General features: G+C 39.0%; 3 protein-coding genes across 5 annotated transcripts in view; 2 read left to right on the forward strand and 1 right to left on the reverse strand.

Annotated features, from left to right (window-relative positions):
* The window catches only part of LOC137075310 (gamma-crystallin M1), a 36,907-nt gene extending 34,632 nt beyond the window's left edge, over positions 1–2,275 (forward strand). Inside the window, exon 4 of the mRNA XM_067443702.1 lies at positions 2,183–2,275. Within this exon, the coding sequence (XP_067299803.1) occupies positions 2,183–2,275 (93 nt within the window). The remainder of the gene's footprint in view (positions 1–2,182) is intronic.
* The window catches only part of LOC137075318 (gamma-crystallin M2-like), a 61,826-nt gene that overhangs the window by 33,251 nt on the left and 3,984 nt on the right, over positions 1–24,591 (forward strand). The window lies entirely within an intron of this gene.
* LOC137075306 (gamma-crystallin M2-like) lies at positions 530–5,210 on the reverse strand. 2 transcript variants are annotated; one of them, XM_067443695.1, is made up of 3 exons: positions 5,181–5,210; positions 962–1,204; positions 530–802 (listed from the first exon to the last, which is right to left on the reverse strand). In XM_067443695.1, exons 1-3 carry the CDS (start codon positions 5,208–5,210, stop codon positions 530–532), a joined length of 546 nt encoding a protein of 181 aa, XP_067299796.1. The 2 variants fall into 2 exon arrangements, with proteins under 2 accessions (XP_067299796.1, XP_067299797.1); XM_067443696.1 differs by lacking the exon at positions 5,181–5,210 and adding an exon at positions 1,421–1,438.

Raw genomic sequence — 24,591 nt, forward strand, 5'->3', positions numbered from 1 at the left:
TTGTGCTATTGTTTGAAACGATAGAGGCCGATTAGGAGTAATTGTTCTATAAACCAACGCGTCGAGAGGAAGTGGGCTAACGTGCACAGGTGATAATTTTTTTTTAGTACATTTCACCAAAAACCACACCACAAAAGAATCGTGTAAAACTCAGTAAACCTATAATTGTTCTTATAGAAGATTTTGCTGTTAAAACAATTATACAAAACTGTTATTATTATCTTAATTTTACATTTTGATTTTTTTCCCAAACCTGTTCTTTATTCTCTAAACCTGTCAGAGTGTTGCCCTTGAGGCAGTCTTGTTTACTTGAATGTGTATAGTTTTAGAAGTCATATCAGTATTGATTTAAAGTTAATCACAGAATTGTTTTAAGACACATTTGTGTTAAAAGAAATCTGTACGACATTTTCTTCTTTAATAATATTCCTTATTTTATGTTTTTTTCAAGTTTATATTGACATTAAAGATTGTTCAAAACAATATGTTTAGTGTTGTATAGAAGTTATTTTATTGAAACATTTGAACACTAGTACCAGGAGTCCATGATACGCCTCATGCTCATGAATCTCATGCCACCCATATTGCTGAAGCTCCTGTACTCTCCAGGCCTGAAGTACCACATCCTGCCTCTGTAGTGGGGCTGCTCATACATGAGCCAGTGGCCGTCCATCACATGACAGGACTGGCATTGAGACATGCGGTAACGGTCCATGATGTTGTCACAGTCATCCGTCATCTCGTACATCTGACCCATGAAATTCTCCCTCTCGTAGATCCTCATCCTGTAGGAGCCTTTGTGCTGTAGTGGAAAAGTTGTTAATTGGTAGTTTAGGTTCATTAGTTTTTATGAATAGGCATTTTGAAAGTATTGTTAAAGTATGCTTTTAACCCATGCTTTTTAATCCTTTTTAAAGGATTGAAAAAGATTTTTTTTTAAATGCAAAATGTTCATGCTCACCATGGGGATCATACGGCAAGATCTGATGCAGTCGTTCATTCCAAACATAGACATGTAATCAGCATACTCGCCCCTCCTGAAGAAATACTGATTTCCCATGTAGTTGGGACGATCATACATCATCCAGCATCCACTCTCTATTCTGCAAGAGTGACAGCGGTTCAGGTAGGAGGAGAAGTCTCCACAGTCGCTCATGCACTCATAAGAGCGACCCTGGAAGTTCCTGTCCTCGTAGAAGATGACCTGGAACAAACAAAAATGTTCAGCATTGACTTAATTACTATTTATAAATACTATATTAAATGTCACCCAACACAATATCCAACTGACGCTTCAAAACCGTTTTGTTGTATTTGAAAACCAGTGTTTCTCTATATCAGTTAGAGCTGAGATTCCATGATAAATTAGAAAAGGATTTAGTAATGATTTAGTAAGATGTTGTGAATTATTATGGCTTACCTTTCCGTGCATGGTTGTGGTTATTCCAAACTTGCTACTGTAACGACAGCCTGCTGCCTTATTTATGCTATATGGACTCCCATAGAATTTGTATTCCTATTGTTTAAAAGGGCCTTAGTCAGCTGCATGGTGTAGTGAGGGGTACAGTTTGCTACTACAGACCTGAAAGGGTTATTATTTCAAGCCTTGTCCTGTAGAATATTAGAAATTTCTGCTTGTAAAGCAATTCCAATGACAAGAAAGCATTTTAAACGGCCATAATCAAGCTCAAACCAAATATGCTTGTGTAACCTGGGCTTGTGGAGGAAGTTAACAAACACATTTTTTTTATTATTAAGTTTGATTTTAATTAAAACTACAGTAACTGTTGTTTGCTTTTAAAACATTCTTTCAATGATTTTACATTAAACTTTTGGTAAATGTATTTACTTATTTTCATTGACAGTCCCCCGCCTAAATAAATAAATAAATCATTTGAGGCTTGAAGTTGGTGCAATGTATATGGACGTAAGATAATGAAAAATGTATTAAAAACAAAAAAGCTTGTTGAATTTCACTAATTGAAAAAATAAATGCTGGCATTTTAATGCATGGTATTTTTAATTAGGACTTACATTTTTATGGGCTGAAATTCTGCATGGTTGTATATTTAAGCAATGAATATTTAAATTCAAAACATTTCACACATTTTCATTATTAAAATTCAGATTTAATAATAATAATAATAATAATAATAATAATAATAATAGATTTTATTTGTATTGGTACTTCAGGCCTGGAGAGTACAGGAGCTTCAGCAATACAGGTGGCATGAGATTCATTAGCATGAGGCATATCATGGACTCCTGGTACTAGATTTATTTATGGATTGTTTAAAAATACAACCTATAAAAATAGCATTGGTGAAATAACATTATAATCTCCTTCGCTGTAGAGAAAGTTGCTTACATTGTACACAGGGAAAGTAACCATGAAGACTTAAACATATAAGCTTTTCCGCATACATACTGTCCCTAATTTATGCATCACATATGTTTAATGCTTGCTCCATTTCTCTAAATCAGATTTTGTGAATGAATGACTCTTTCTACCAGTTGCTCTAGTCTTTGTCAACAAGCGCTTGCACTACCTGCTGGTCAACCGACTAATAGCAGATGGAGACTATGCATCGGTACTTTTCGGGTGTGCAATTTTGAATTTTCTGTCAAATTTGAACCAATGAATTTGTGGAAGCAAATTTGTTAAGTGAAATAAAATGGAGAGAGAATTGCCTGTCGAATATTATAGGTTATATTTTTAAACCAGCGTTTCTCAAAGTGTGGGGCGCGCCCCACTGGTTGGGAATAGAGACATGACAAGTGGGGCGTGACAAACAGGAGAAAATGTGTCCATTTTTTGTGCCCATCTCTATTAACCTTTTGAGCGGTCCCACATGGGATTTTTATTTCTATGCCCCTGAGAGTATGGACCCACATATGGGATTTAGAATGTTCAGTGACGTGACATAACTGCCAGATTCAAAGGGCTGGCACTGAGCCAGATGCGGATGCGCTCAGCTTTTGACATACATCATGCAGTTTTTTCAACCACATACTGTTTATTTTAGGTTTAATTTAATAGGTAACATTTAAATACACAAGTACTAGTAAAACAATACATTTAGAGTTTGTAGAATACACACTGGTGTCTATGGAAGCAGCAATAATAATCCATTTAAATATAATTGGCTGACATGTTTTATTCATATCAGATACACATAGTGTAAGTAACTATAAAGTTTGCTCGATTCTTCTCCCAGTTCACCGGTCACTTACTTATTCCAGGAGAAGCTGATGAATATATGTGCTGTAAATCCGATTGACAGGACTCTGAACTGCGGTGCATTTGTTCAAACGGTTCAAACTTGGCAGCACCCATCTCACATTATAGATCAAAATCATTTATAACTGTTTTTAAATGGCAAAACACACCCACAATTGGATTATTAGACAGTTGATGACATGGTAAGCAAGTTTGTCAATATTTTAAATAAAAAAGAAAAAAAAAGTAATAAAAGCGATACATCTGTCATTCAGCGCTATTTTGGTTGTGGTGAGTCACGTGATAAACATGACGCGTTGCCATAGAAACATTGTGAAACGTTCTAAAATAACGTTGCCTTAAACTGGGAGTCAGCTAAAATATTTTGACTGTTCACATGAAAGGTTTAAATGTGATGTTAATAAAATAAATGTTAACAGGCAAACTTAAAGCCTAGATAATTACCATTTTGTTGGGGTGATTGGGGACTGGTGGGGCTCGGACCCCTTCCCTACCTCCAAAGTGGGGAATGGCAGAAAAAGTTCTGTTTTTCAGAGAAACACTGTTTCAAACAGACTAGGGATGGGAATTTTTGTCCATTTCTCATTTCAATCATCTATAGTTCTCAAAAAATGAGTACTCAAGTAACTGTGGGCGTGGCATGTGTGTGGGGTGGGGCATCTGCGTCATGGAAACTATTTTAAGACTGTTACGAAAATTAATGTTAACACAAATATGATTAATCAGATTAATCAGATATGTGACTATTACAATTTACATCTGCCCAAAAGGATGAGAATTTGTATATGAACTTGGCCATGCTAGATTTTTATAGGCTATGGTTTGAAAGGGAAACTCATTTTGAATGCCATCTCTTCCCTTAACCACAATGTTGATACATGGGCAACTAAAGCACAGAGAATTTACAACACTATTACAATCGTGTTCTCATTCTAATGTTAGGGATTGCACTGACTAGTCGACTTTAATGCTATGCCAGGATGCTGGCATATAGAGGGCGCAACAGGATAAGCAATTTCCTGACACGCAGGCTCTCTTTTCTTAACAATTACAAATAAATGCATACTCCTAGAGCTCTGCACAAGACATGTTTCATTATACCAACTGGATGCTCAAAATTGATCAGGAGAATGCACTCTTATTGTACATTTACATTGAGGAAAATAAGTATTCGAACACTGCTATTTTGCAAGTTCTCCCACTTGGAAATCATGGAGGGTTCTGAAATTGTCATCATAGGTGCATGTCCACTGTGAGAGACATAATCTAAAAAAAAAATCAAATCACAATATATGATTTTTTAAAACTATTTATTTCTATGATACAGCTGCAAATAAGTATTTGAAGACCTGTCTATCAGCAAGAATTCTGACCCTCAAAGAGGTGTTACGCCGGCTTCACACTGCACGCGTAAGCAGGGCGTATGCAGCGCTGAAGCAGCGCGTGTGTAAAGCAGTAGCAGCGCGCGCACTTTTTCCTTTCACACAGGTAGCGTTTGTGGCGCGCAGTTGTCACGCGCAGTTGTGTACAGAGTACTCTCTTTAATGGATAAGTTTGCATTTCTCTTTAATGTATTTGAAATGGAAATAAAGCAAAGATTTATCATGAAGCTAATTTTATTTTTAAAAAATCGTTTCACTTGTTTCTGATGTCTTTTTATTTCGTTTAGTGCGAGTTTTTGATAGAAGAAAGGCCATCGCACTATATGTCCATGAAAAGCACACTGCTAAAAAGAGAAACTTCAGGAAATTGTCTTGAAATATAGGATAGGCATCAAATTTACATGCATTACCCATCATAAACCTCTTAAAGATAATTCATAAATGACTGTAATAACTAAGAGGAAACTTCTTAATGATATATTGTAGGCTAAATGAGCAAATTATCTAAAAACATTTTTTTAAAAATGACAAAATAACGCACATCATAGTCTATCTACATGTCTATACTGTATGTGTGCTATATTCATGTGTGTATATTCTATTCACCTATCCATATTTAGTTGTTCGTTCGTGAGACAACGAAAGATTGTCAAAAACACTTTAAAATGACTTACCATCAGCACCCAGAGCCGCTCACGCTCACCAACTTCCTCCCATGCTTTCATTCACTTGCAAGTCTTTATAAAGCAAATTGTGTGGATCATAGAGAACTGTGTGCTTCTCAACCTCCACGAGGAGACGAGTGTCATGTTTTTTCAGGTGCACTCTGAAGAACACTGCCTGTGACACCACGTGCTTTTGTTTATCGTTTCTGTTTTTATGCCAGCGTATAGTTATAATATATACATAATTTAATTCATATTTAATTTAAGCTAAACTGGCATACATTATTTAAAATTTGTTTTGTTGTTCAGGCAAAAACTTATGGCAGTGACTTCGGTTTTTGTGTAGAACTTTCTTTCTTTTTCCACAGCGCCGGATGTCATATGGTGACTGAGAAACACACTGAACACTTCACTAAATTATTTCATGGTTAAATGTGTTATTTTTCATGTTAACCAGGTTAATTTTGATCAGAACAATATAGTGTGGCTTTAATTCATCGTGAGCAGCGCGTCAAAAATAGACCTGGCGCCGAAACGATCGCGGCACTGACGCTTATGCTCTGCTCCTGCTACGCGCTGCTGCGCTGCCTCTGCTGCCGGTGTGAATGCACTCATCTGTTAACATGAGCGCCGAAAAAAATATGCGCTGCTTACGCCCTGCTTACGCGTGCAGTGTGAAGCCGGCGTTAGTCTGCCTTTAAAATGTCCACCTCCACTCCATTTATTATCCTATATTAGATGCACCTGTTTGAGGTCCTTAGCTGCATAAAGAAACCTGTCCACCTCATACAATCAGTAAGAATCCAACTACTAAAATGGCCAAGACCAAAGAGCTGTCCAAAGACACTAGAGACAAAATTGTACACTTCCACAAGGCTGGAAAGGGCAATGGGGAAATTGCCAAGCAGCTTGGTGAAAAAAGGTCCACTGTTGGAGCAATCATTACAAAATGGAAGAAGCTAAACATGACTGTCAATCTCCCTTGGACTGGGACTCCATGCAAGATCTCACCTCGTGTGGTCTCAATGATCCTAAGAAAGGTGGGAAATCAGCTCAGAACTACACAGGAGGAGCTGGTCAATGACCTGAAAAGAGCTGGGACGACCGTTTCCAAGGTTACTGTTGGTAATGCACTCAACTTAAGACGTCATGGTTTGAAATCATGCATGGCATGGAAGGTTCCCCTGCTTAAACCAGCACATGTCCATGCCCGTCTTAAGTTTGCCAATGACCATTTGGATGATCCAGAGGAGACATGGGAGAAAGTCATGTGGTCAGTTGAGACCAAAATAGAACTTTTTGGTCATAATTCCACTGTGTTTGGAGGAAGAAGAATGATGAGTACCATCCCAAGAACACCATTCCTACTGTGAAGCATGGAGGTGGTAGCATCATGCTTTGGGGGTGTTTTTCTGCACATGGGACAGGGCGACTGCACTGTATTAAGCAGAGGATGACCGGGGCATGTATTGTGAGATTTTTGGGGAACAACCTCCTTCCCTCAGTTAGAGCATTGAAGATAGGTCGAGGCTGGGTCTTCCAACATGACAATGACCCGAAGCACACAGCCAGGATAACCAAGGAGTGGCTCTGTAAGAACCATATCAAGGTTCTACCGTGGCCTAGCCAGTCTCCAGACCTAAACCCAATAGAGAACCCAATGTGTGCAAACCTGGTGAAAAACTACAGGAAACGTTTGACCTCTGTAATTGCAAACAAAGGCAATATTTCTTAGGTGTTCAAATACTTATTTGCAACTGTATCATACAAATAAATAGTTGCAAAATAGCAGGGTGTTCAAATACTTATTTTCCTCTTTCCTCTATAATACTAATAATCATCGCGCTAAACTAATGCGTGTTGCATTGCAATGCACACACATAATAATAATAATAATAATAATAATAATAATAATGTTACATTTATATAGCACTTTTATATACACTCAAAGCGCTTTACATATATCGAAGGGAGTCTCTCTTCAACCACCACCAATATGCAGCATCCACCTGGATGATGCGACGGCAGCCATATTGCGCCAGAACGCTCACCACACACCAGCTGATTGGTGGAGAGGAGACAGAGTGATTGAGCCAATCAGTGTATGGGGATTATTAGAAGGCCCTGATGGACAGAGGCCAATAAGCAAATTTGGCCAGGATGCCGGGCTTACACCGCTACTCTTTATCGAAGGGGATTTTTAATGACCACAGAAAGTCAGGACCTCGGTCTAACGTCTCATCCGAAGGACATAGCTGATCGCACATCATGCGGAGATCGCGCACACCACACACAAAACCATTAAGTAGCACAGCAATGTCTACTTTAAAAAAATCTGAACTCATTCAACCCCTATTCTAATGCTATGCACATGACAGATTGGCACTGCACATAATTTTATTTTTCATGATCAAAGTGATTACAGACATCACTGTGTTTTCGAATCCATAATGAGAAACAACTTTAAATAAAAAACCTACCGTTACTAGATTTTCTACTAAAAAGTCTACTGCTAAAAATATGAGAACATATCACTATACCACTGCTGCATTATTAATATCATCAGTGATTTTGAAATAGCCTTGCTAAAAAGAATATGACCGTCTCAAATAACCCTGAGGCGATAATGTCGCTAGCTGGTTCCGTCCTAAATGAGTTATAGTCAACATAAAAGTAATCTTACAACTTGCATCTGTGGAAAAGGATGCGGATGCGCACATGAATTTAACCGCGCTCTGATGTATTTCTTTTAACAGCTAATACACAGGGAACTAAAGCACAGAGAATTTACAACATTCTATTACAATCGTGCTCTCATTATAATGCTATGTTTATGACAGATTGGCACTGCACATCTTGCACTCCATTTCATTATCACAGTGCTTGCCTTCCAGGCATCGCTGCACGCTTCAGTTTCACTTTATTTCGCGGCCTGGGAGGCATGCTGTCTAATGCTAACTAATCAGACCTCAGTAAGAGCCCATAATGCTGCAATAACCAATCAGAAAAATATTTTTTAAAGTCAGGGCAATCATTGTTTTCATGATAGATTGTCGCTGTCCTATTTTTTTATAAGTACCCTTACATGTCTTCAGTCAATTTGTCGGTCTTGTTTTTATTTGCCTACAGTATTGGTGAGGACTTCCTGCCTCAGCCACAGAGGCCACTCCTTTTCCTGAGATTTGCTTCAGCTACAATTACTGCATGTCTTGTGTGGGTCTGTAAGCCCATAGTCTGAGTTTCTCAGGCACAGACCATGGGTCTGCATTGTAATTTTTTTTATTGACCATGCCCAAGTTTATGACACAGCAACACATGCCTGCTACAACACACTATCCAGTGCCAAAGGCCACATCTGCCTCATAATCAGACTCGTTGACTAGGTCACAGATCAAACCTCGCTCTTGCAGAAGCTCAAACATTATTCATAACACACTAGGCAAGGCAAGGCAAATTTATTTATTTATATAGCACATTTCATACAAAATGGCAATTCAAAGTGCTTTACATAGAAAGGAATTAAAATAGTGATAAAATGCATAATAAAAAGAATACAATGTAAAGAGAATTAAAAACAATAAAATGATGATAACCAAAGAAAAGAACAAAGGTAAACTAAAACAGTTATAAAAAGAATTTAAAAAATGATGCATAGATAAGGTGCAATCAGTCGGACGTACAGTGGCACAGTGCTCATTCAGTAAATGCACAGCTAAACAGATGTGTTTTGAATCTGGATTTGAATGTGGATACTGTTGGAGCACATCTGATCTGTTCGGGAAGCTGGTTCCAACTAGGGCTGCAGCTATCGATTCTTTTTGTAATCGATTAATCTACCACTTAATCGATCGATTCATCGATTAATCGGATAATAATTACTTTTTCTTTATTAAAGAGCAATAAGAGACAATAAGACTGGTATCTTAAAATTAACATCTAATTTGTTTTCTTTTTAGAAAAATTTAGTTTTATTGCTGAAATTGCATACATTAATAACTGTGAAACTAAACAATTTTAATGCATACAATTGCCATATTATATTAAATACAAATCTATTTCAAATTACTTTAAAAAGGTAAACATGGTTCAATCTAAAACTAAACCTACAACCAATAAATCTAAATAGTAGTAATATAAATAACAATAATGCCAATATAAATAATATAAATATTCTATACATTCTATATAATATAAATATTCTAATATTCTATAAATATTCTATAAATAATATAAATAACTAAACATTGTATTTATGTTGTGCAACTTAACTTTCATGTTTCAGCTTCAGCTCAGGCATGACATAAGCATTTACTTTCTTATTTACTCCTTTACTGAAGCAAAATGTATTGGACAGGTTAACTTGGAACAAGAGATGTGCGGATCAGCTCTATCGTCACCGAATCAGCTGTTAGAAGCAAACCATCCACCCGCACCCGATCGTCACAACTTCAAATCCTCCGTGTTAAGCGCGATGCTCGTCACATATTAGCTACACTGAAGTAGGTTGCTAAACAAAACAAAAACACTTATTTACATAAACCAGGGTCGACAACCTATACATCACACGGAGGAATAACCGCATCAAACGCGAGATATGTTTAATTCAGTTAAAGTACATCACACATGCTGATCTTTTGAGCTAATCATTCATCATTGTAACACAGCTTGTTTTAAGTTAGTAGCTATAAATATGATTAAAGTGTGATATTTAAATTACACAAATCAATGAAAGCACGCAGCTCTGAGCTCTGAAAGCACGAGCGCTAGTGCTCATCACACACACACACACACACACACACACACGTGCGTGCAGCTTCTGATGTTTAATGCGCCTAGTATTGAGAACATCTAACGGTGCATTTTTAGATATTATCAAGTAGGATATATAAAGTCTCATTAAAGATTTCACACACATCACAATGACGGTGATCCATGTGCAAAGCTGCAAACTCCATCGAGTTCATGTGTTTGGAGTTGCTCGTATCTCCTCAGCTGACGCGTGAACTGCCGCAAATGAAACTTAAATGTTCAGCGTCGCATCCTGAAGCTCAACACACAGTTTTCTTCATTTAAAAACAGCGATATTAAATGATATTACCAGTGCTGATGCCCGCCCGCTCTCTCTTTCTCGCATTGCGGTCTTTGATCTCGACATGAGCTGAAAACGAAAGTTAAAGAACGACACGCATTCATTGCGTTTTAGCGTGATATGAGAGTTCCGCGTCTTTATTAAAATCAACATATTAACGATTTCTCTCATCCACCTGCAATGTTTGGAATGTTTATGCACCTGAACCGCGGATATAACCGCAATCCGCTCATACTCCGAGTCCTTACACAAAAAATGTCTTTCTGCAATATCTGTGTGTAGTTAAATGGACTAAGCGAAGCATCGAGGCAGATGATTTTGCCTCGAGGATTTTTTTGATTCGATTAACTCGAGTTACTCGATGAATCGTTGCAGCCCTAGTTCCAACTACGGCTGGCATAATAGCTAAGAATGAACCTAGAGAAGAATGAACCTTCTAGCACTAGAATGAACCTTATTGGTTCAAGCAAGCAAGTTTGAGTTTCCATTTAACATAACTGATGTGTGTGTTGATGAATGTTTATATGTGAATAAAATGGATTATAGATTAGTTTTATGATATCCTTATAATTTTTTTTAAGTGTCAGAGTGGTAGTTGTCTAGCTGTCAATAGGCCTGTCACGATAGTCGATAAATCAATTAATCGCATGATAAAAAAAATGAGCTCGATAATTTTTCCGGCCGCGATAATTGCCATTTGCAAGCTTTTTTGTTTTCCTCGTCTCTCTCGTTGACTGCGCGCGCCTCGTCCGTTTGGGGAGGTGTTTATACTCGACGCGCAGACCGGGTGCGGCGTGATGAGACGTCATTCTCGGCCAGCAGATTTGTCTGGAACTCATGGCTCTTTGGTTGTGGAGCCACACGCAAAGTTACTAAGTTTGACGTGCACAACGCCAAGCGAAATGCGGTCTCAACGTCATTTTTGCCACGTGCACCCTCGCGCTTGAGCGGACGCGTCGTGTATAAACAAGGCTTAAAGCTACACTGAAGTTTGATAAACGCAAGTTTATTCTTTAGTTCAATCTTTGTGTGCTAAAAAGGCACAAAAGTTCCTGTAGTGATAGCAATACACATTCTCCTTTTTTTGCCAAATAAATGAAAAGCATGTCATCAATGTCTTCTCTCTTGCTGTATCAAAATATTACTTTCCTCAGAGATGGTCAAGTTCAGTTTGTGCATGATTAGGCTATGATAAAACAATACTGTATCCTTAATTGTGGATAATTAATATATCACATGCTGAAGTGCATTTCTGGATTAAAAGAAACAACAACAACAAGAACCTTGATACGAACCGAACCGTGGGTTTTGTGAATCCTGCAGCCCCTAATATGCACCTAAAACACAATCATCCGTTGACGTTTTCATCTATTTTATTTATTGTTTTTGGTACTTATTTAAATGCATTTTTTTAAACAGACTGAGAGTCCATGTTTTTATTGTTTTTGGTTGTTTTGTTCATTTATTGTGGTTATTTAAAATGTTTTCCATTTTAAGTGTTAAATAGTCTTTAGAAATTAAAGTTTATTGATCTTTGAAAAGGTGTACCTGCATTTTTATACCATTATCATTATTTTAGATGAAAATGGTCTCAGAACGACAATATTATCGTTTATCGCAGTAATTTCTTGGCCAATTTATCGTCCAGCAAAATTTATCGTGACAGGCCTAGCTGTCAATGGAGGGACAGAAATCACTTGCGCTCCGAAGTCTTACAGGTTTCAAACAACCTAAGGGTGAGTAATGGTTTTATTTTCATTTTTAACTAACCCTTTATGTTTTTAGGGGTTTTCACCCCCCTTTATGTCCTGACTGTGATATGTCACATGCAGAGCACATGAGCACAATATAATAGGACTACAATATGTATGCAGACTAACTGTAAAATAAGGCTATACGATTAATCGGAATCAAACTGCAATTGCGATTTGGATTATGAAAGCATAATGGCTGCTATTTTTATTAAATAAATATACGCCCATTGTAAGCCCGCTCACTGGTCCAAGGACGGCAGCCAATGATGCAGGTGAAGGGTTCTCTGCGAGTTACTGTCTTTCCTTTTGTACAATAAGACAATATTAGATGAAATACATTTGTTACCTGTATTACTTTCCTATTAATCTGACTCCATTTAATTAAAAGATTTCTACGATATTTAGTACATTAGAAGTTTGGATTATACGTTCGACATTCTATTTCACTCTTTAACTTTATATCTTTTACTCCTTCATTAAGAATCTATGTCGCTTAAAGATCCTCGCGCCAGCTGTAACGCGGGTCTTACGATCACAAACTCGTCAGTTTTGGTCTTTAAACAGAGGTAAATGACTAAACTTTTTAGGGTGCTATTCTCATGTTAGCTTTCTCTAGATAATATTTTATTTAGTCCCCATAGATCTGTATACACTTGAATAAAGATACCATTAGTTCTAATCAAAGGTAATGACCACTACTTGTAGATGTAATTGACCAATATTATTCTTCCAACAGTAGTTTTGAATTAGTCATATCGTGGGTAGTAACCCACGCACATTTAATTAGAATAAAATTACTTTAAACAGAGGTAAGGCTTACCCTATTTAGATTGGTCGATCAACATTATTGTTATACTAAACGGAAATTACTTTTTAGCCTTTACAGTCTAAGTGCACTTGAATTAATGCCAAAAGTTTAATCAGAATTCCAAAATCTCAGTTAGTGTGCCCCTATGCTCCACTCAACTAGACTTTTGGTCCGATACTTAACCTGACGCAGATTTGCGGTAAAATAAGTCTTCACTTAATCTACTTTGAGAAAATAATATCAGAGTATGTCAGAATAAATTCAAATGTAACAATTTATTAACCAGGTAAGAAACATCAATCATAATTCAACTCAATGAATCAAACATTAAACAATATACAAAATCAGTAATTCAGAGATCAAAGATTTAGAAGCATTTACCTGGTAGTGAAAAAACTACACACGTCAATTGTGCGGGAGATCTGAGTACAGATTCCCCGAGTTATGTGTCACCTTTCCTTAAATATCCAGATAATTCAATAGGTCACCAAATGGTGCTTTCTGTGATTATAATTAGATTTTGGCCCCTTCTTCATCAGAATTTGGGTTTGAATAGTTTCTCAACATCTGTGAAGGCGGGCCCTCATTTACATACAGGAGGCATTCTGTATCATAGATCTGTGGGAGGTCACCTTCTTACTGGCATTCAATATTTTCTTAGCTTACAAAAACTTCTTGGAGGTTGGTATTATAGCTGGGAGAATGAGACCACTTTACCAGGCGTACTGAGACATTTCAAATGATAGTAAACACACATAGTTTTTTCATAGTACATACTTCACATTCTATATTCCTGGATTGGGGAAAATGAGAAATACAGTTGGTAGATTCTTTGTTTCTCAAGCCAGACCTCCTGGCACCGGCCTTACACCCAGCGTGTCAGTAAAGAGCTGCTCTGTGATCAGCAGTAAACGTTGCTCCGTCTGAAATCAACTGTGATATTGATATTTCCTTTTTGTGAGCTGACCTGGCTTATCACTAGCCTAAAATGGTCATACTCAATTCTAGTCAGAGTATGAGTCTGCTCCATTGGGCTTTGATTATGGGGGGCGTATTTTAACCGACACAGGAAAGACCTCAATTGGATAGACCTACAACCAATCAGAACTACAAAGAAAGTGACGTATGTTAAGCGATACATAGCTGTCAACAGAACTCAACTTCACACATGCAGGAACTAGCAGAAGATGTCAGAACAATCTTTGCCGGTGTTGTAAAAATAATTAAAGTATACACAGAGTACTAGCCAACACAAGCTTAATTTTTGATAGAAGTATTAAGATGCGCCCCATCTTCTTAGCGATCATCGGGGCCAGCTGATAAATCAAACTTTTGCCGAATCCTGTAGGAAGGATGGCAAAGTAGGTTTCTGACTGTGATGTATAATATTCCTCTCTTGTTCCAAGCATGCTTAATTGCCTCATCATTTCAGCTGTAAAAGTCCACTTTATGTCATGGTGACGGATTTATGCGTCATTGCAGATTTGCATTTCAACTCGAGTTAACTCGCATAATAACTTGCCCTTTTGGACTAATGATTGCTCGTTGGGTGCCATGGCCGCTGACATCAGCATTATTTATTTGCTATCATCTTTGTGATTTACTTTATTATTATGAAATTACCCAAGAAGGCTTGAAGCACATCTCGGTTACTTATGTAACCCTCGTTCCCTGAAGGACGGTAATGGAGATGTTACGTGAGTTACTGACGGAATGGTGGTTTCACTTAGAAGTGAATTGCCTTCGAGGTCTACAAAACGAGCCAATGGCATACAAATGCGATGGGTCTGCGGAATTTGCATAATGCAACTCCGCCCTACCATGTGGTATAAGGAGTTGCACTGCAACCTCACATTATGTTTACCTGCTGAGGAGCAGGCGTTACATATGTAACCAAGACGTTCCCTTTTATTCAGTACACTATGAGTTACATCAGTTAATGACGAAATGGGTTTCCCAATTCAATCTTGCCACAGCGGCTGTCTTCCAGCAACCTGCGCTGACCTGAGCTCCCTGCCATGAGTCTTATCACAAACAAGGAGTTAGGCTCAACTAACAAGGTACATTGGGAAGCATACCCACATGGAGAAATGCAACACATTGCCTGCCCAAAGGGAGGACTTAAGAATACACATATGACCCACGTGGGAGCTGCATATGGAACACTCTGGAGTATCCAACCGCAGGTGGAATCTTTCATCCCCAGGAGTGGCAAAGGTCTTGCCAAGGGAAGACATATGCTCAGAGAGGCTTACTTTGGAAATACACATGTGGGGGTTGCCAAATGGGGGAACCATGCACATGGAGGCACCTAGCCTAAAATGAGGGCTGACTATCTAGGCATTCACTCTGGTGCAGCGAGCGAAAACACCATAGCCTGGCCAGTAACTGGACAGGCCCAGGTGTACACAAGATAACAGTCACCTCCGGTAGTCACAGGAGGTGCCCCTGATGGGGAGCAGGCTAAGACGTCTGTAACTCTCTCTTCTGAACAGAGATTCTGGAGTCTCGATCGCAACACCACAATGGCCATGTTTCCAAAGTTTGAACATGACTCATCCATGATCGCGCGCTTGGCATGCATAAGACCCAAGTACGCCAAACAGCATTCATGCCTGTCAAACAGACAGACTAACCAGCCAACCGCACCCAGAAACAATGCATGGGAGAAACATCTTGAAAAAGATGTGCTGTTTGCAGCTCTTTTAGAGAGGAGAAAGCTCTGCAGAAATCCAAATCCCAGGGAGAACACACACGCTGTGCTGGATTACTGCACAGATCAGCCAGGAATGCGAAACTCGCTGGAATGCGCTGTAACACCGACACTCTGGAGAGATGCCATCTTGAAGAGATAAAGCTCAGGAAGGCAAGTGATGCACTCAGTTCCGAAGAAGAAACACAATGCGAGGTTGCAATGCAGTTCCTTATATACCCACATCCTTCAATAGCTGATGTAACAAGTAGTGAACAAGTATCAAAGAGCTGTTAAATTGGCTAGATCAAATTATTTCTCTGTCGTCATCTCCAGAAACTGTAATAATTCTAGAGTACTTTTTTCTACTGTAAATGATGTTCTTCATCCTACTGCTACTCCTGCACTCATTCCTTCTGCTGTCATGTGTGAAGAGTTTTTAAAACAGTTTATTAGTAAGGTTGATGGAATTAGATCTCGAATTTCACCTGTTGGCAATGATTTTGTTTCTGTTGCCCCTCAGAACCAATTGTCCAGTTTCATGCCTGTTTCTTTGCAGCAGCTTAAGGATATAATTGCTCATATGAAGCCCACTAGGTCTCCTGGTGATGTGCTCCCTTCTTCTCTGTTTAAGCAGGTACTTGATTCAATTGGCCTAAGTATTCTGTCTATTATGAATATTAGTCTGTCATCTGGTGTTGTTCCAGTAAGTTTTAAGCACACGTTTATTCAGCCCCTTTAAAAAAATGCCTTAGACCCATTTGACATGAGTAGTTTTCGTCCGTTTTCTTCAAAATTGCCATTTATTTCTAAGATACTAGAAAATTACTTTTTAATTAGGAATAATATTTCCGATAGATTCCAATCAGGTTTTAGAGTTGGTCATAGTACAGAATCTGCTCTTTTGAGAGTGTCTAATGATATCCTTCGAGCTGTTGATTCTGGGAATCGTGTTGTCTTGCTGATGTTAGATCTTGCAGCTGCATTTGATACAGTCTTTCTCAAGGCATTTATGAAGGTAGATGAATCCATGCAGTCAATCAGCTTAATGTGTATGGCATGAGTGCCCATACAGGTGAAAAGAACAGCCCATCTCTTAGTTTGAACTTGTCATCCTCGCGTGCGCCTTGTGACGACTGTCCAAGGTCCAAAAACATCAAGACCAACATACGTGAAGGGGGGTGGTTCCATGCTTAAGTGATTGAATGAGCAAGTCTGCCATCTTCTGCTCAGTTACTCTTCCACAAAGCTTGTTACAAATGACGCACTTGTGAAGAGTACTGTTTATAAGTTTCCTTACACCAATAATCAGTATCCTGCATTGTGGATAGAAGATTCAGTGAACACACGACCCTGATGCTTGACCCGATCATGGTAATGCTTCACAAGTAGTTTTGCAGCATGACTGCGTCCTGGGATGATCAAAGGAAACTTCTCTTCGAGATCCAGAGTCGGGTTCTTAAGCCGACCTCCTATCCTATAAGAAGGCCTGTACTATCTACGTAAGGGTTCCGTTTTTTCAGAGTGCTGTGCCTTGGGATGTCATTACTTTCAACATGCAGGTTAGCTCTTTTGGTAGGCTTTCCTTTGAACGCTTCTGATTACAACTTCCTCTGTTTGCGACAACTCTTTCGCTGTACGAGGCTTAGCACAATAGTGCCACGATCTACAGGATCTTTCTCTATCATCAGACGACTTGTAAGCATGAACGACGTATAGCTACGAGAGAAGCTATGGCTCTGAATAATGACCAATAAGAAGAGAATCGCTCAAATCTTTGACATTCGAGATGAGTAGTAGCGTGAGGACGAACCTCTGTGTCTGACTCTTCTTCTTATCCACTCGTGACAGGAAGGCAGGTCCTGAAAGCCAGGTGGTGATGCTCAACAGAGCTGCTGGAACAGAGCGGGTGCCATGGTCTGCAGGGTTATGCTTTGTTGAGACATAGTGCCATTGTGTTGGGCTTGACACTCTGCAAATTCGCTGCACTCTGTTGGCTACGTATATGTAGAAATGCCTTTTCTGGTTATAAATGTATCCCAGGATGACTCTACTATTTGTGTAAAATTCCATAGCATCTAGAGTGAAGTCCAACTCATTCATGATCATCTCCGCTATCTCTGCAGCTAAAACCGCAGCTTCTAGTTCCAATCTAGGAGTGGTATAAGCAGCTTGCGGAGCCAACTTCGTCTTCCCTATGTCAAACCCGGTACCTTCGCTGTTGATGACATGAAGATTTGCCCCCTGCTAAGTCAGAGACTACGTTGGATGGGCGTAGGTTCAACTTCCAAGTTTAGATATTTGAATCCCTTCTCATGATTTTCAGTCGGGAATCCATCCATTACTTCCTTGCTATTAGAAGCAAACTTGTGCAGTCTCAAATTTGAAGTAGCTAGCATTTCTTTTGTTCGCGTCAACAAATTAATTGCTTCCGCAGCTGTGGGTGTTGACAAAAGTCCATCATCGAAGTAGAATTCTCTCTCTACAAAGTGTTTGGCATCTGAAGCATACTCCTCCATGCCATAAATGGCTACAGCAGGAGATGGACTATTTCCAAACACATGCACCCTCATGCGGTATTCGATGATCTCTTCCATGGTGTTATTGTCCTTGAACCAAAGGAATCGAAGTAAGTCTCTGTCTTCTTCTTTCACGATGAAGCTGTGAAACATCTGCTCGATGTCTGCACTTAAAGCTACCAGCTCCCTTCTGAAATGCTGTAAGACTCCCAAGAGGCTGTTATTCAAATCTGGACCAGAGAGAAGAATATTGTTCAAGGAGATGCCCTGTGTTTGTGTGCTGGAGTCGAAGACAACTCTGATTTGACCGGGCTTCTGCAGGTGGTACACCCCAAACATAGGTAAAAACCAACATTCCTGGCCTTCTCGAAGAGGAGGGGCTGCTTCTACATGGTCATGATCAAAGATGTTTTGCATGAAGTAACAAAATGAGACTTCATCTGAGGTTTCTTTTCTAGTGTGTGCAAAAGGGAGTTTAGGTGTGTCAATACCTGCTCTCTATTACTATGAAGTCGCTGGCGAGATGTTCTGAATGGGAATGGTGCAACTATTGCTCTCATCCATGAATATCTCTTTGTGCATGATGTCCAGAAAGCTTCTGTCTTCAATGGAAAAAACAACTTTGTTTTGATCCTTTGATCACTCAAAGATGGTATCCCCTATAGCGTAGTCATCAAAGATGAAAGCGTCACACTCTAGAGATATCTCAGGCAGGGTCTTGGCATCAAACTTCTCCCTGACGCAGAGTTTGTTGGGACCTGGAGGAAGTAGAGAAGGACGTCCATTATCAAGTACATGTGTGCGGTAAGTACTTAGTTCTGAAGACCTGTGTACAGCTCCTAAGAAAACATCTCCTACTATGACCCATCCTAGGTCTAGTCTTTGTGCATAGGGTGTATTATTAGGCCCATTACGTTGTTCCAGAACTTTATGAACCTGAAGGATGTCATGCGCCAAAAGAAATGAATTTGGGCTTCTGGATCCAAAGGAGGAATGCTATGAGCGATAGGCTTCAGGTGAGTGTGCCAGCGTGCTGCATCAGGAGTCAGTATCTCTGCCCTGTCATTCGGCATGTTATTGCATTCAAACAAAGTTGGCAATTTCACCTTCGTCTCTCCATCCAAAGACTATAGTGAAACCCGTGACTCTTCTGCCCGCTTTCTTTGTCACACCTGCACAGGTACGTAGGGTGTACTCTCTGCTTTGATATGCAGCAAGTCAAAAAAACTCGGTTCTAGCAAGTGATCTATTGCTTTGGTCATCCAGGATCACATAAAGCTTGATTGCGTGGCCTTCTGGGTAAACCTTAGCCAGGCAAATCTTCGAACAAGACTGTGACCTTTACTCATAACCACAGACTTCAGTGTACTTGGAGGTGACAGGTTGAGGTTTGTCTATCTCTCCAGCCCTGCCATACTCGTATAAGGTAGAAAAGGGTGGTCCTAGGTAAAGTACTGCGACATGAGCATTATGCCGCATTCCTTACATTTAATAGCTGCATTACAGTCCCTAGCCAGATGAGTGGTAGTAGCACAGCACCTGTAGCAAACCCCTTTCTCCTTTAGGAATGTCTTGCGCTCATCTAAAGGTTTGCTCCTAAAACCTCTGCAGCGTTTGAGAGGATGGGGCTTCTTATGAATAGGACAGGTTTTATCCACATCATCCAACTCACAGTTTAAACTGCATGTCTGACTCATAACACCAGATGATACTTCCGTCTTGTGAGTGTAGACTGGGCTTTTCACTTATCTCTTGAATGGCTGCTCCGGTTTCAAAACACTTTGGATTCCTGAAGACAGAGCAAAACTTGGATTGTTGTGTGTTCGAGCCTCTTTGCAGATGAAATCACAGAAGAACGTGAATTGAGGAAAAGCAACTTGATGTAAAGTTTAATACTGAGTACCTTGAGCCATCCACTTCTCCTAAAGACTGTATGGTAGCTTATCTTCGATGGGGCCACACCCCGTGCGGTGTCAAGATAAGAAAGTCCAGGTAGATAGCCTTCATGTTTCACAGATTCCACATCCTGAAGAAGATCTCCGATTTCCCAAAGCTTTTTTTCATCTTTGCCGCTGATCTTTGGAAAGCTATCGATCCTATTAAAAAGGGATTTCTCAATAATCTCTGGACAGCCATAGCAATATTCCAAGCACTCCCAAGACTTCCTTAAACCTGTGTCAAGATTACCTGTGTGCACAGCTCTGATCCTTTGCACATGATGTGACGTGTTCTCCTAACCATTTTGACAGAAGGTCTAACTGCTCCATTGCTGGCAGGTGCAAACCTTCAATATCATTGACAAATGATGACTTCCACCCCCAATAATTCTCAGGACGATCATCAAATTTGAAGAGACCTGAATTAACAAGCCCTATGCAAGCTAAGTACCTGGCGATCTCACTCACATTAGTGTTGTTAAACAATGGTTGTGGTGTTGTCTTACGTGGTAAAGACCTGAATGGCAAGTTGTTTGCACTGACATCTGAGGCTGCTGTGCCATACTCTCAGTATCGGGTTTATTGTCGGAATCCCTGTCGTCCCAAGCTGTAAAGCGATGGTGTCTTGGGGGTGACTCAGGCCTCAACACATGAACAATGGGCTTTAGAGGTGGTTGATATGGTTCATCTTCAACAGGAGGAGACAATCCTAGTCAAGACATAGGTTCATGACGTAATCACGAGTGCAATCAGAAACTTCCCTCACATCGGAAATACTTTCTACGAGCTAACTTTCTGCTGGTGCCTCCAACACTTTAGCTTCAGCGACGGCTGCTACCACTTCACTCCTATGCTTTAGAACTGATAGTGACGCTTCCATGCGAGCCTCTGTAACTTTCAGCTGAGCCTTTTCATTCAGGATTTCAGATTCTTTTTTAAGGAATTCAGTCTTGGCCCGTGCAGCTTCCAACTAAGCCCAAGCTTTGGCCACAGCTATGCTAGCCCTTGAGCTTCTTGATTTGTTAGTTGAAGCGGAGGCTATAGATCTAGTTTCTAATGCTTAGCTTCACTATGTAGCTTCCTCAGCCCCCGTAGCTTTCTCGGCCATCATGAATTGCTAATGCAGCCTAGTAGCGCACAGCGTTATGATGAAAGAGAAATGGAGTTAGTTTGTTTTCCTTGAACTGAAGTGCCCTTTGTGCAGCTGCCTTTTTAATATTCTGCCCTAGATGCGTGTCCTATCTACGCAACATTGACAGATAGCTAACAGGAGTCAGGAAAGGCACAGATGCTGAAGTAAAGTTGAGATTTTTACTGTAATTTTCTTTCCACTTTCTCTTTTTTGTAAAACTGAAACATGAAGGATTGCATGTCTTGTTACAAAATGTTCTTAAAATAAACAAGTGAATTTCCATTGTTTACAAATATTCTCTGAACACATATATCAAAGGCTACATACAGCTCTGCATACTGTTAATGCTGTAGAATAGTTTGTTTTTAAATTTAAACTTATGAATTACAAATATATAAATGCACATACATTGTACAAATACTGACAAAAGGGTAACAAACTTACAGGCAAAGCCTTTCCAAGACACAACACATAAAGAAAATGTGAGTTTAAGAGACCGTAAAGAAAACAAGATCTCTTGTACAACTGCATAGAACGATTCTGGAACACTGCAGTTATTTCCTGGTTAACCTCTAACCTAAGAGCCACATGACTTAAGCCAACCACTAAGAAAACATCTCAATGTCCTTTTGCTGTTACACCAAACCACCACAAGATGGTGCCAAGATAATAAAAAAATGTGTGCCATGACAAGATCCCTATCTGCCCCATCCCTATTTTCTACATTCGGGAACCCCTATCTGAGATGGAAGAGATGGAGGAGGTTCGCAATGTCTCCTGGACCTTACAAGTCGGGCCAATACGGGCTCCTGTAGGGGACTTTTGCTCTGCAGGGCCTCCCCTTTCTTGATTTCACTTCTTTGCACCATTAACCCTTAAAGACCGAGACAGCCACCCGCGGCTAAAAATAACTATCGTTCTATAATGTTTAATAACTTTTAAACCGCAAATCCAATCTGTATGCTGTAAACTGCACCGTAAAGAGGAGAATCTCCGCTTTCCAAAGGTATAATATGTTTCGCGATTGATCACTCAGAGGCTCCGTAGTCAGCATCGATGCGTCATCAAAATATGCAGCAATGACTAAAAATAACTACCGTTCTAAAATGTTTAATAACTTTTAAACCGCAAATCCAATCTGTATGCTGTAAACTGCACCATAAAGAGGATAATCTCCGCTTTCCATAGGTATAATATGTCTCGCGATTGATCATTCAGAGGCTCCGTAGTCAGCGTGGATGCGTCATCAACGTGGGTTGTTCCCCTGAGCCAAACAGAAATAATTTTTTTTATTAGTCCCACCCCCAGTGCCCAGATTCGTTGAAACTTTCATCAACTCAACCCAGTAAACCCAATAAATACAGTGTTTGGTCTTTTGAACCACGAATCACGTTTCTCTGAAAAATGAACGTGGGTGTGAATTTGCGTGCATCATGAAACCAAACAGAAATAAACGCGTGCAAAGCGCTCTCTCTCAGAGCACAGCCAGTATATTTCTCTATTTGTATGTAGTTTGTGTTTTACACATTTTCACTATTATATTTTCCTCAATTTGTGTTTGAGAAGATTATGTGCAGAGAAGTTGAAATGTCCGTTTATGAAAATAGCCGCCCACATGTAAAAGTAGCCTCAGTATATTTTATTTCGCGGTTTGTTGTCACAACTTGATGTGTTGTTTGCGTTTGTTTTTAATGCTCAAATTATAATATATTTATCTGAAGAAAAATGTTTGTTTCAGTGTTGTTATTATATAACAATCTTTCTATTTACTTTATTACTTGAACTTTTTAGGACACATTATCAGTAAATAAAATACACCTGTTTTCACTCAAAAACCTAGAAACGCCTAGAATAATGTTATAATAAATAGCTATAACTTGCTGAGGGATTGTTACATGTAGACAAAATTTAATCTGGAAGTGTAAAACAACCAAGTCTAACTTTCTAAAGGAAAAAATCCAAACTTCATGAAGTTCGAGTTCACAGTAAAACCATCACATTTTTGCTGCCATTTTTCTTGAAATTTTATTAATTTAATCCATTCTCAGAATAAATAAATGTAAAATTGGGACATCAAATGAGCTAGATGGAAACTTCAGTTTCTCCTGTTTAATATGATATATAGCACTTAATATAGCACTTGATGATAACTGCTAGAATGGGGGAGAAAAACGAAGAAAAGTAGAGGCACATCAGGCGCCCCCTAAATGTTCTAGGTCTTTTAGGGTTAACAAGCAGGATGAAATGAAGCACACTGCTCTCCTTTTCCAATCTCTTTCAGTCAGACAGCCCTAACCATAAATAATAATCATCAGATGCATAAGAAATAGAAATATACAGTTGTAAATAGAATAAAAAAACTATAAAATGATGATTATATAGATAAAACAACAATAACCAAAGATAAGAACAAAGGTAAACTAAAAGAGTTATAAAAAGAATAAAAAGTTGATGCATAGATAAGGTAAGGTGCAATCAGTCAGACATACAGTGGCACAGTGCTCATTCAGTAAATGCACAGGTATGGATTTGAATGTGGCTACTTTTAGAGCACATCTGATTTGTTCAGGAAGCTGGTTCCAACTGTGGCTGGCATAATAGCTAAAGACACTTTGCTTTAAGTGCAATATTGGTATTTCTAACTGACTTGTTCCTGATGATCTGAGTGAGCTGTTGGGTTTGTATTTAATCATGCATTGAGGTCCTACACTGTAAAATATTTTGGTTGTTTTTTGTTGGTTTAACTTAAAAAGTGAGTAACCTGGTTGCCTTAAAATTGAGTTTATTGAAATTAAAAAATTGAGTTGATACAATAAAGGAAATTTGTTTAATAAATAGAGACGCAAAATATTATTGTATCTGAACCACATAAAAAATTAGATAAATCATGAGAATAGCACTATTTGGCATGTTTCACTGCATCATCAGAAATAAAACACACACAGTTACCCAATATGCTTACAAACTCTTTTAATAATATTTTAATAAAGGTTGTCGAAGCTCAAAAAATGTTCATTGTATTAACTCAAAATTTTAATTTCAATGAACTCAAAATTTTAAGGCATTTTAAGTCAGTGTAGGTCATTGAGTGATTTATAAACAAGTAATAGTACTTTAAAATCAATCCTAAATGTAACTGGAAGCCAGTGTAAAGACCTGAGGACTGGTGTGATATGTTCATATATGATTCTGCTCAGAATCCTGACAGAAGTGTTCTGTATAAGCTGCAGCTGTCTAATGGTCTTTTTGAGAAGGCCTGTAAGAAGACCATTACAATAGTCCACCCTGCTGGTGATGAAATCATAGACAAGTTTCTCTAAGTATTGCCTGGAAAGCATCTAACTCTTGCAATATTTTTCAGATGATAGTATG

This window comes from Pseudorasbora parva, chromosome 5, assembly GCF_024679245.1.
Source record: "Pseudorasbora parva isolate DD20220531a chromosome 5, ASM2467924v1, whole genome shotgun sequence".
Lineage (NCBI taxonomy): Eukaryota > Metazoa > Chordata > Actinopteri > Cypriniformes > Gobionidae > Pseudorasbora > Pseudorasbora parva.

Coding starts and splice junctions, on each gene's coding strand:
- LOC137075306 (XM_067443695.1), bottom strand. CDS start 5,210: ATGAATATAGCACACATACAGTATAGACAT. Junction 1,205..5,180: donor CACACATACAGTATAGACAT/GTAGATAGACTA, acceptor TGTTTGTTCCAG/GTCATCTTCTACGAGGACAG. Junction 803..961: donor CTTGCCGTATGATCCCCATG/GTGAGCATGAAC, acceptor TTTCCACTACAG/CACAAAGGCTCCTACAGGAT.